Raw genomic sequence first — 13146 nt, forward strand, 5'->3', positions numbered from 1 at the left:
TCTAGGTCCAAAAGGTTTAACAGCTTCTAACCCCAAGCCATAAGACTCCTGAACAGCTAATCAAATGGATACCCAGAATGCAGTTTATTTTTCTTAAGGATTTGCCCCTTTTTTTCTCCAAGTTTCAGCTTACATGACATACACAAATCTAAATGCCTGTAGCTCAGGACCTGAAGCAAGGATATGCATGTTCTTGATACCATTTGAAAGGAAACACTTTGAAGTGTGTGGAAATGTGAAATTAATGTAGGAGAATAACACATTAGATCTGGTAAAAAGATAACACTAAGAAAAAAACATTTGTTTAAAAAATTAAAATTATAATTGTACCTTCATCTTTGAAAGGCAAGAGAAAGACCATAATGTATTATTCCAGCCCAGGCACAATGTAGACTTTGGTCACTAGTTGGCAGCAGTGAATGTGCACAGTTTTAGACAGATCCAATGAACCATTGAATATCTGTTCAAACTGTTGTATAGAGACTGCCCAAATGTGCCTAATTGGTTTGTTTATTCATACATTTTCAAGTTCATAATTGTGCACTCTCCTCAAACAATAGCATGGTATTATTTCACTGTAATAGCTACTGTAAATTGGACAGTGCAGTTAGATTAACAAGAATTTAAGCTTTCTGCCCATATCAGATATGTCTATGTCCTGGGATTTTGGGGGGTTTCTTACAACCTCATGCTAATCACATTAGCCTACATTAGCTCAACCATCCCGCAGGGTGGACACCGATCCTGTAGAGGATTTATTAAGGGCTGGTAATTAAGCATTTCACTGTAAGGTCTACACCTGTTATGTACGGCGCATGTGACAAATAAAATTTGATTTGAACAACTTTAGAACAGATTTGGAACTAGATGAAAAAAACAACATCTAAATCCCTCCAAACTGGACTAGGCCTATACTATAATACTCTTCATTTATTTTTTATTTAACCTTCATACAGAAACACGTTTTTCAAAGTACCATCTTGTTTTTGCAACGAAAAACCATATAGTCCTATCTCGGTTTTGGAAATGTTGGTGATGACAGAGAGAGCTTGGGACTATAAGGTTCTATCTGCATTTTTGTCAAAATGTAGTTATTAGCATAGGCCTGTTCTGTTCAATGTTCTCTACCATAGTAGTCTAAATACCCCAAATCATGTTGTTAAATTAAAGAGAATACAACATTGAACTTTAAAGCCAATTATCGCAGAATCATCTTTTTGCAGATAGTCCCATGCACTTGATATTTTGAGTTGTAGTCAATATGAATCATTCAGAATTTTGATTTTACATACAACAATGAACTGACATGTACAGAACATTTCTATTTTACAATAAACTCCTGATAAACAAAATCAGTAATCATGTGAAAATGAAAAACGCACATATATAGTTCCTCGTTGCAAGGGTTAATTTGATAGACTATTAGAACATCAAGACCGAGAAAGACCGAAAGACAGACAGGGGTGGGACGAGAGAGAGAGAGCAAGAGAAATGGGAAGGGAGATCCCTCTCTTTCTCTTTGGTGGTGTGGTAATGTACAGAGAGATAGAAATAGGGGAATCTCTCTTTCCATCCCTGACTGTGGTAGCGCAGAGAGAAAGAAATAAAACAACTAAGAGGATATCTGCACTGGTTGGCTGGTGGAGGGGTGCACCACAGGCAGGCAGGGCCTTCCCCCTCGCCCCTCCCTCTCCATGAATGTGTTATGAGGAGGGCTATCCCAGCCAGCAGCATCATGCCATCCTTTCTTCCTCTCTGCGGTATCCTTTAGCCAGCCACTAGCTGGCCAATCCATGCATCTGACACCAGGGGTTTATTCAGTTATGTTAAATGTTCTGAAGGTTGCAGATAGAAAAATAATGAATTGAGCAGACTTGGTTCCCTATTTCTATCTGAAAGACAATAAGTTCTGCTCTAAACAACACATTTCTATCTGAACGTTATGTTTCATCATCCTCAACAGTCACTCCTAAACCACCAGCCATGGGATTATCTTGTAACTAAGGCGCCATAATTGTTTATAACTAAAAGGCTTGCCTATATGATTAATTAGTAAGAGTGCATTATTGGAAAGATTGGCTACTTACATGAGAGAGAGCTTTCATCCAGTATATGGTTTCACATAGACCTACATATAAGAATCAGCAATTAAGAATCAACATCTGTCAGATGACATATGGTTTGATAAATGAATAGCATTACAATTTAAGGCAGTCAGGTTTATAGTAGATATTTCTTCTTTTTCAAAGGACTGTTGATGTTCTGCATTAGATCTGGCCATTGATATAAATCTGCCAATAACAGTAGGGCATTTACTCAAGTCTGTATGTAACTGTTCATGTTTAAGATTTTCGGTGTAGACCATTACAATTATAACAATAAGCTTATACTTTGGGAGCAGCTGCTTCTGGTAGCTAAGGGAGACGATGGGAGGCGCGTGGGTATTGGTCTCAAAATCCGACAATTCCCAACTTGGTCATCGCATCTCCGGAGGAGCAAGCTAGCAATGCAGTCTGAAATAACTCGATTGTCAAATAAAGCGCCACTCCGGTGCGAGCCCTGCTGGATGGCATAAAAAAGAAAATAGGGTTTTACAGCAGCAATGGCAAATTGTAGCTAGAAATCACGGTTGCAGTAGGCTACTTCAACTACAGGGATAGGCTATTATTTTATGGGATAATATGTTGTTATTCTGTCGCCTATTGTGGACAGCGCAAACCCTGGCTGGTAAGAACATCATGCACAGCTTCCGTCGCGCGCGGTAGCCCACAGCACGCGACCGGTCAAATTGCCCCCTCGAGCGGAACGCTTAGTGAACTGAATGCGGCTCGGCGAGGCGTAAATGGGATCCTGTCTCGCGTATCTCCCGTGCTTTGAGGACAACACACGTCGCGACAGCAGCTCGCATGCCTAATCTACTGTATTTTCGTTCCAACCACAGTCGCAGTCACCCCATCCCCTCTTCACCACACAGCCATCAACGCGTATTGCGCGGATTACAACAGCGGCACCTGAGGTCCCTAATGCGACTGAGGCGGTGTTGTTTTCCACTGTTACCTGAACAGAGCTCCTCTCCCTTGGGCGACGTGTTCTCTCCGTTCCTCCAGGGATCCAGCGGGTCGGGTCTGGCAGTCCCGGCCGGGGCTGTGGTGATTCCTCCTCGGTCCTGCCTGCGCGACGCACCCCCCCCTCTGAACCGCTTGCGGATCTCGGTCTCCTCTCGCGCACGCCAGGGAGGAGCCTACGAGGAGCAGCAGGCTGAGCTGCGGACTGAGCATGTGCGGCGTCGGTGTCTCCCCCCCACACACACTTAAATACGATACTGTACATTATTTCCCGTGCGATGAGTATGCAATTATGCCGTGGTGGCCGAGGGAAACAAAGCTGAGAACAAAGCTGAACCCACCATCCAAGTGCCAATCTTATTATGCAGGCTTATTCGCCTACGCAGTGTCCTCAGTCTGAAAACATTATGCGGGAAATGTCTTCAATAAGGTATTGGTCATGTCGGATATATGCAATGGATGAGAATTACTAAGAAATTAAATCCCTGAATTGGAAATTGTTTGTTACACTCAAGTGACTACGATGTGCAACAGTTAAGAACACCAAGAAGAAATGGACTGGTATAAACCGATGGACCAAGGTAGTATCCCAAATAGCGCTCCTTTCTCCCGAAGTGTGCACTTGTTCACTTCCCTTCATGGATTTGAATGGACATTACTGGTCTATGCAAACTCCCTCTAGAGCCAATCAAATGCTTTTACATTTGTGTCGAGTAGTGAACGAGTGCACACTTCAGGAGGAAAGCGATTATTAGGACGCACTCCCGGCCATATATAGTCATGTTACCTGTAGTATTGTTGTCTAGGTTTAGGGTACACCCACCATGTTGCACACAGATGATTTGAACCTGCGGTAGGGAGGCATTTCAGTTCACAAAGCATGATAAATGAGTTACCCATAACTTCCCTCAATCTTTTCAAAGGACTCCATTTGCCAAATGCCTCACCCACCCTGCCATACTAGTACTAAACATCAGCTTTCTTTACAAACCAGCTGCAACCTCCGCAAATCAGAGATTCAGCACCACTCAAATGGACAGCGGTGGAATCGGAATTAGTAAAGTCAGTGCCACACAGCAACAATGGACAGCGACTAGCATATGCCAGAAAATTAAACAGTTATCTGAAAGTTTTACCTGATTTGGGAAGTAGCCCAGGGTCGAATTACAAGTTCATACAACGTTTTATAATAAGGTGCTGTTTATTTCATCATCTCATTATTAACATCTTTATGTACACTCCTTTAGCTCTGTATTGTAGTAGTTACCGTCAGAGGGTTATATATAAACAAAACTTTATATATGGTTCTGGCTATTGCCTAGCTCTGGTCCAGGGTGTTTATGTGTGACTTGCTAATGCCGTGCAAGTTCAGCATCAGCAAGCTGTACTTAAACGCTCTGGATCAGAGGTAGTTATTACCATATAATACACACGGACCCCTCTTCCCCCAGATGCTTAGCTCAGGCAGCCTGCAGAGATGAGGGGTAAAGATCCGGAAAGGGTGACATTGGCCTAATTCTAAAACGACCGCTAACAGCTATGCTTAAACTCTTCCTGTAGATCTGAAGAGATTGAATACGAGCGACCACCAATATGGTGATGACTCCACCTTGCCTTCTGATAGAGCTCCATCAAGTCTATCGGGGTAGAATGCTTGGGGTCGATTTGGAACTGGGAACTAATAGTCCACAATCTGTCTCTTTTGTGAAAACAGTTTCTGAAATATAACATACTGTTGAGAAGGTTTCCCCGACCCAGGATAAGCCTCGTTCTGGACTAAAGTGCACTTTCAATGGAGATAATCTATTGAGAAATATTTTTTAAACCCAGGACTAGTCTTAGTCTGGGCCTGGGAAACCAACCCTGAATGTCCAAGAACGGCGTCACATATGTGACAGCAGAGAGAGTCATTGTCTTTAGTGCTTTGTTTGTCACCACCAGTGGCCACAGACAGCTTCCAGGGGACACAACTCGTTCTGTTGAAGAGGTCCGGTGAATAGTGTTGGCCTGGCTCAAAACTTGGACTTTAGATATGGAGGGAAACGGAGCTTCTTCTAACGCTTTTCCTATTTCTTGCCATGTCGTTAGAGATACCCACCACCAACCAATGGTACTCCAATGGTGGTGGGGTGTTCATGGATGGGGTGGGAGAGGGGGTGTGGTTTGTGTGGTGGTTTGTCGACAGGGAGGAGGACGCATTGCAACAGAGACCTTTCACAACCACCAACCATGTCCCGTCTACAGACTAGGAAACGCCTTCTAGCCAAAAACGACAACTGAAAACTCAGTGGGTGTCGACTCCCGCTGAGAAGCTCAAACTCATTTTCTTTCTTACCCTTTAATTTCCCCACGCAAACTCCTCCTTTTATACATTTCTGTAACTCTGTCATAAATCAAGTCTGCATTTCCCCATGCAACAGATCATTTGTTTATCAAAGGGAGGTCAGCCTGGAAATATTCTATTGTCCATCAGGCTTGAACCCTCACGAACCAAAGATATTTTTTTCCAAAGAAGGTCGGGCCTAAAAATATTCTATTGTCCATCAGGCCTGATGAAGAACCCCCAAAGTCACCACAGTTACACGTTGTCACCACAGTTACACGTTGTCAACACCGCTACGCCATGTAGAGGAAGGTGTTGAGATCAGTCTCGTCGCGCTTGATGTACTTGTGCTCGATGAGCCACTCCATCTGCTCCTTGATCATCTTCTTCTGGGGTAGGAACATGTTTTTGAGGATCTCCACCAGCTCCGTCTGCAGCTGGGCGTTGGTGATCCTCTTCCTCATCTTCATGATCTGGATGATGGCCTCCTGGAAAGGGAGTGACAAGGGAGAGAGAGTGAATCTCAACTGAATATCACCCTCCTTGCCTCCTCTAAATGTATTGGAGGAGAAGAGCAAGGGGCGAAACCTCAGATCTTCTGCCCCAATGTGCGTTGAGAAGACGACGAGGAGGGAGGACGTGAGAAATCCCAAAATTCTTATTTGCAATGATGACCTGTCAATAGGAAGCCCTTATATAGTACCTGCGTTCTCAATATCCTGAGCTGGACAATTCCCTCATTCTCCTCCTCCCTCATTCGCTCTGTGGTGAGCTGAAGCCGGCCAATCAGGTTGATCTTCCCCCTCTTTTGGACCTTGGAGTTTTTTCTGAAAACAGACACACTATTTATTTTTGTGCCATGTATAAGATGCATGACAACCTCCAACTTCAAATTCAACCTGTAAGATAAGTAAAGCCACCCCAAAGAGTAATCTCTGTGGCGTGGCGGTGGAAAGCCTGGTTGCAAACCCCAGCCGGTCACACATAGATTAGTGAACACTTATATTAGCCAACACTTACATTACAGAACACTTACATTAGTGAGAACTCCTGGTTGACGTAGAAGAGTGTGCCCTCAGCAAAGTCTTTGGGCGAGCCCACCACGGGGTCGTAGAACAACACCTGCCGCTTTAGCTTGGGGAACGCTACCAGGGACTGGAGGAAAAAGAGAGAGAGAAATAGAAAGAGGTAAGGAGGAGAGACTAGTCAGTGCACTTAAATGTGTAATAAAAAAATAAAAACAATTAGCTGTGAGGAGTTTAGAAGGTTGAGACATAGCAGTTAACAGTCGATGAAAAATGCTTTTAAAAAGTACTAATAGTTATGGTCATATGGAATCTGCAGAGGAGCTTCAGGGTGTGTTTGTTGAATATGGGAAAACCTCTAGGTGCCTTAAGCAAAGAATTAGTGTACATAAGAACACCATCAGGCATAATGATGAAAATTACCCTGTTGCCTGCCACTTCAATACATGTGCACATTGTCTCCTCTTTACATTTTCAGGGTATTGAAAAAGTTGAACCTTCACCTAGAGGAAGGAACACTGACAAAAAGCTGTACCAAAGGGAACTCTTTTGGATTTCTATGCTTGGCACTTCACATCCATCAGGGCTTAATGATGATTTAGACATGAGGGTCATGCTCTAATATGTTTCCTTTGAGGCTTCTCCTGGTATGAACCCCTGTTAAGTGTTTATGCAAACATTTCATTTAAATAAGGAAAATGTAAAAAATATATACTAAAACAATAAAATGTCTCCTGGTGTTTGTTTTTGTACACAGGTGTTGCTCATCATGTCTGATTGCATTGACGCACGTTGCCTGTGTGTTGCCTCTGTTATTGTGTTTATTTCTGCTCTGATGGTCTGACGACTAAAAGCTCAATACACTACATGACCAAAAGTATGTGGACACTGTCGTGGATGAATAAGAATTAGTTGGGTAACATAGATAATTAAGATGTTTTATTAGTATGCTTATGTGAGATAGTTGTCATTACTTGTCATTAGAAAGTGTCCTTTGGACTCTGGTATGTTTCAGTTGCACGTTTCCCTTAGCTGGGGCTCAGTCACTTGGGGCCCAGAGAGGGGAGAGGTCAGACTTGTCTTTATTATGTGAATATGTCTTTACCTATTCTTAAACCATGTGAAGGGATGGCGTGATTAATGGGGAACCAATGACTTGTCTCCACAAAGTCTGTGAGCAAGTCACTCCCTCCTTTTCTTTATTGTGGGGAGGTTTATGGTAGTGTCTGGGAATTGTGTCCTCTTAGATCTCGCACTTATCCTGTGATAGTATATGGCCTAGAAGCTCACTCCCCCCAGCGAGCCTGTCCAGGAGTGGGGTCAAGAGGGGGTTTGCTTGAGATGGGAGTATCTAGAGTTGACAATTGATATATGCCATTGGATGAAATTGTGTTTTTGTTCTATGAAGTACCAGGGAGGGACGGTCCTAAGGGGACCAGATACTGGGCTATACAATGAACCCTGTTGATATATCAGTTACTGCCTGCTGTTTTTTATGGATATCCGTCATACAAAACTTAACCTTTGTGACCCATTCTATGTATCTGTGGTTTGTCAATGTACGTTGAAGGGGGTGTATCTTTGCTATAAAATATCTCTGTAGCCATTGTGTAATCACCTTATTCAATGGTTCATTCAAGAGAGTGCATTATTGAAGGTCAAGTGCTTTTGCAAAAGTATCTTAATTATTAAAGATGTAGTTAACTCGGAGTGGTGTGTTTAACTCTCCTCATTTGGTAATGCAGAAATTAGCCACCACGACACCTGCTTGTCAAACATCTCATTCCAAAATCATGGGAATTTATATGGAGTTGGTCTCCCCTTTGCTGCTAAAAACAGCCTCCACTCTTCTGGGAAGGCTTTCCACTAGATGTTCTTACATTTCTGCAGGGACTTGCTTCCATTCAGCCACAAGAGCATTAGTGAGGTCAGGCACTGATGTTGGGCGATTAGGCCTGGCTCGCAGTCGGCATTCCAATTCATCCCAAAGGTGTTCGAAGGGGTTGAGGTCAGGGCTCTGTGCAGGCCAGTCAAGTTCTTCCACACCGGTCAACAAAACAATTCTGCATGGACCTCGCTTTGTTCACGGGGGCATTGTCATGCTGAAGAAACAGGAAAGGGCCTTCCCCAAACTGTTGCCGCAAAGCTGGAAGCACAGAATCATCTAGATTGTCATTGTATGCTGTAGCATTAAGATGTCCCTTTACCAGAACTAAGGGGCCTAGCCTGAACCATGAAAAACAGCCCCAGGCCATTATTCCTCCTCCACCAAACTTTACAATTGGCCCTATGGATTAAGGCAGATGGTGAAGCGTGATTCATCACTCCAGAGAATGTGTTTTCACTGCTCCAGAGTTCAATGGCGGCGAGCTTCACACCACTCTAGCCAACGCTTGGGCATTGCGCATGGTGATCTTAGGCTTGTGTGCGGCTGCTCGGTCATGGAAACCCATTTCATGAAGCTCCCGACAAACATTGTGCTGACGTTGCTTCCAGAGGCAGTTTGGAACTCAGTAGTGAGGTCAAACGAGGATTGACGAAATGCGCTTTAGCACTCTGCGGTCCCGTTCTGTGAGCTTGTGTGGCCTACCACTTCGCAGCTGAGCTTTTGTTGCTCCTACACGTTTTCCACTTCACAATAACAGCACTTACAGTTGACCGGGCAGCTCTAGCAGGACAAAAAGGGGTGTGGCAGAAATAGCGTGTCCACATACTTGTGTGCATATAGAGTACATTTTAAATTGTGCATTGATCCTGAGTGTGTGGAGATTCCTTTAAACTTTAGTGTTTGTTGCATATCAAATCAATAAAACGCTGTGGTTAGCAGAAGTTTTTTTTCTAGTAACTTTCCCAGTAAACCTAGTTGGAAGATTGCAGGAATCAAGCAGAAATATGCAACAAATATGGAATTCCTTCAACTAAGATTTCGGGAAAACATGGTAATTTTGGGAATGTTAGAGGAATCTTGCATCCCTAATCCTTGCGATAACGGACCCTTTGACCTCTTATCTATCCATTGACACCGTGCCTTACCCATAGGGTGCGTCGGAGCTCAGCGTCAGGCAGCTCCGTGGCCAGCTTGAGGTTCTCAAAGCTGATCCTCTCCCGGGGCCTCTGGTTCCAGGCAAACAGCACGGCCAGCTGGAAGGTGGTCACCTCCAGGTCGTACTGTCCCACTTCGTTCTTAAATGTGATCTGGATAGAATTACACAGAGAACATAGAATGAATTATAGGATCTCTAGGGTCTGGACAGAGAGGAGGGTGCCTGCTACATGCGCTACACTCACAATGCCATTGGACATGAGGTGGTGCCAGTGCAGTTTCCTGCCGCTGTGGTTCTTCTTGTAGAAGTCCTCCACCTCGGGGATCAGATCCTCCAGCTCAGTGGGCAGTGACACAAACACCTTCTCTGAGCTTCGAGACCACGCCCCGGCATTCAGGATCTTGATGTTGACAGAGTCCGCTGCACAAGAGGGGAAGGAAGGGGGAGAAAGGAAATACACACGAGTTCAAATCCATTATGTGTAATATATACACCATAGAGATACATCATATACTAGTATAACTACTTATTCATTGTTTTAAACAATATATTTGTTTCTAGAATGACCGATTCCCTGACTAAGATGGCCGGCATTTTTTGGCAAGTTGCTAAAAGCTTATGTCCATTCTAGTTTTCTGTTTCATTCTATAATATGCACTTTCAAGTACTTGAGCTGTGCTTTTTTCTGGTACAACGGAGTCAGTGGAATAGTCCCAATAGTCCAAACTAAAAGCAGAATCCCAAACAGGACTGTATCAATAGCATTTGTATAACTTTTCACTAGGTCTAATCCAGCCACCTACACCAAACACCCAAACGTACAGGTACACGGATTCGATTCCAGCTAGGGCCAGCAATACAAACATTTATGCATTCACCGTTGTAAGTTGTTTTGGATAAAAGTGTCTGCTAAATGGCATAGATATTAAATTAGGTAAATACAGCTACCTGGTTTACCTGATAGGGCCAGCTTGTTGTATTTGTGACACTCTTTGAAGTTCTGGTTGAGATCCTCGGACACCTTGATGTCCTGGAACATCCGGGCCAGCTTATTCACGTAGTCTGCAGGCATGCCTACTTCCTGTAAGCAAGGTTAGAGGTAATTGGAGAAGTGGTGTAATTGTAGCTAGTCACTCACACACACGCATAGGTCATACCCTGAGCCACTCCACCATGTTCTCCTCGGTTTCACTGTCGGCGGAGATGTCCAGGATGAGGCGTCGTGTCAGATGGGCTTTGTGGTAGCGCATGAACACGTCTTTGTTCTGCACATACTTCAACACCAGCAACTGCAGGATAACACACACACACACACACACACAGAACACCATTGTGCAATCAGAGTATTCATTACTGCACACCGTAGCAAAATGTTTTGCAATGGAAAAGTGTTTTTTTATTGGACAAGTTTAAGTAGTCCCTCCCTGTTTCAGTCCATTTTCTTCAGGTTTGAGGTCTAATGAACACGACCCAGCTAAAATTGTTCTTTGGACGGGACAAACGTTTAAGCGTTTGCAGATCAGAAGAAAACCGGATAGGCGAAGCAACATGATAGACGCTCTCCTCAACCTAAGGCCACATATACACTTTGATTTTGTGTCTGAAAATTTGGGATGGAGACAAATGTTTTTTTAATGGCAGTCATCTGTTGCTGCATGAATGACAAGGGATGATGTTTGTCTGACAAAACAAATATACGGTCAGTCTTCACAGATAAACTCACCTGAAAAATTGTTGACTTGAGATGTACTTTTGACAAACAAAAACAGACAATGATGTACGTCATAAAGCGCCTTCGGAAAGTATTCAGACCCCTTATCTTGTTCCACATTTTGTTAAATTACAGCCTTATTCTAAAAAGTGATTTGGAAAGGAACACACCTGTCTATATAAAAAGGTCCCACAGTTGACAGTGCATGTCAGAGCAAAAACCAAGCCATGAGGTCGAAGGAATTGTCCGTAGAGGTCCGAGACAGGATTGTGTCAAGGCACTGATCTGCCAAAGGGCACCTAAAGACTCTCACACCATGAGAAACAAGATTCTCTGTTCTGACGAAACCAAGATTGAACTCTTTGGCCTGAATGCCAAGCGTCACGTCTGGAAGAAACCTGGCACCATCCCTACGGTGAAGCATGGTGGTGGCAGCATCATGCTGTGGGGATATTTTTCAGCGGCAGGGAATGGGAGACTAGTCAGGATCGATGCAAAGATGAACTGAGCAATGTACAGAGAGATCCTTGATGAAGTCCTGAGCGCTCTGGAGCAGGTTCTCAGACTGGGCCGAAAGTTCACCTTCCAACAGGACAATGACCTTAAGCACACAGCAAAGACAACGCAGGAGTGGCTTCGCGACAAGTCTCTGAATGTCCTTGAGTGGCCCAGTCAGAGCCCGGACTTGAACCCGATCGAACATCTCCGTAGAAACCTGAAAATAGCTGTGCAGCAACGCACCACATCCAACTTGACAGAGCTTGAGAGGATCTACAGAGAAGAATGGGAGAAACTCCCCAAATACAGGTGTGCCTAGCTTGTAGCGTCATACCCAAGAAGACTCGAGGCTGTAATCGCAGCCAGGTGTTTCAACAAAGTGCTGAGTAAAGGGTCTGAATACTTATGTAAATGTGATATTTTTTTATTAGCAAAAATGTATACAAACCTGTTTTTGCTTTGTCATTAAGGGGTATTGTGTGTAGATTGATGAGGGGGGGAAACGATTTCGTACATTCTAGAATAAGGCAGTAACGTAACAAAATGTTAAGGGGTCTGAATACTTTCCGAAGGAAGTGTACAATTTAATCTGTGTTAATGCATCTGAGTGTTGCTGTAGCCATATGGAAAGCTTGCATATCATTACACACACACACCTCCCATCCACGTACCACTTCCTTGAGCTTGGCCTCGATCTCCTCGGAGGTGAGTTTCTTGCTGAGCGGGGTTTTCCTCAGCAGCATGTCACAGTAGTTGGCCAGCAGTTCTGGACACTTTGACTCCGGCTGGGTCTTCAGACCCACCCTGACAGACAGACAGCACAGAGGAAGTAGAGCAGTGTTGTAAACACACACGTTCACTCATTAACTAATGAAGCAATTAACAGTTCAGAAGTAGAGTTGAAAAAAATGATTTAAGTTGTGAAAACACTAAAAGCAGTTTTATCAAGTGCAACGTCACAAACTGTGGGAGCATTCAACTGTGTGCAGGAATCCATCTTTAATTCAGTGAAGAAATGAAGGCATACAGTAGGACACAGAGCGTCTCTTACCCTTTCTGCTTCAGCGGTAGTTCCAATTTAAAAATGGTAGCGTCGTTCACAACTGCTTTGTAAGCCTGAAGAAAAAAAAACATTGGTTAGGTTATGCAGTGACAACCACGTGCATATATTAACTAACAACGTTGTGTCAATGTTTGACAAACGTTGAAGGAACATTGTGCTTCATTGGTAATGTTGAACCAATGTTGGACAAACGTTGTGCTGACCTTGTCCCTGGCTGTGAGGAAGCGAGGGTCGTCCTGAAAGGCATCCTTCACCAGTTTACTGAAGCGGTTGAACAGGGTGAGGAGCTGCTCCACGTACTTCTCAGAGTCCTACACACACAGAGATGTTTTTTATATATAATTATCATTATTTTATTTTTTAAATCAGTGGAATGTTTTTCACCTTTCAGTAAATACAATACAAAAGTCATATACA

The 13146-nt window shown here is 43.6% G+C and overlaps 1 protein-coding gene across 4 annotated transcripts in view; it reads right to left on the reverse strand.

The window, feature by feature from the left end:
* Positions 1 to 4247: 4247 nt before the first annotated feature.
* LOC106603716 (cullin-5) overlaps positions 4248 to 13146 on the reverse strand; it is a 29304-nt gene continuing 20405 nt past the window's right edge. For 2 of the 4 annotated variants that reach the window (XM_014197739.3, XM_014197737.3), the window contains exons 10-19: positions 12933 to 13040; positions 12718 to 12782; positions 12338 to 12470; positions 10615 to 10746; positions 10415 to 10538; positions 9702 to 9877; positions 9447 to 9608; positions 6425 to 6543; positions 6092 to 6215; positions 4248 to 5876 (exon numbers count right to left, since the gene is read on the reverse strand). In XM_014197739.3, coding sequence (XP_014053214.1) covers positions 5682 to 5876; positions 6092 to 6215; positions 6425 to 6543; positions 9447 to 9608; positions 9702 to 9877; positions 10415 to 10538; positions 10615 to 10746; positions 12338 to 12470; positions 12718 to 12782; positions 12933 to 13040 — 1338 coding nt within the window. In that variant the 3' untranslated portion in view covers positions 4248 to 5681. Of the gene's footprint in view, positions 5877 to 6091; positions 6216 to 6424; positions 6544 to 9446; positions 9609 to 9701; positions 9878 to 10405; positions 10539 to 10614; positions 10747 to 12322; positions 12471 to 12717; positions 12783 to 12932; positions 13041 to 13146 lie in introns of all 4 variants that reach the window. The other 2 variants (XM_082974711.1, XM_082974712.1) reach the window with 1 other exon arrangement.

Source organism: Salmo salar, chromosome 04, assembly GCF_965601325.2.
Source record: "Salmo salar chromosome 04, fSalSal1, whole genome shotgun sequence".
Taxonomy (NCBI): domain Eukaryota; kingdom Metazoa; phylum Chordata; class Actinopteri; order Salmoniformes; family Salmonidae; genus Salmo; species Salmo salar.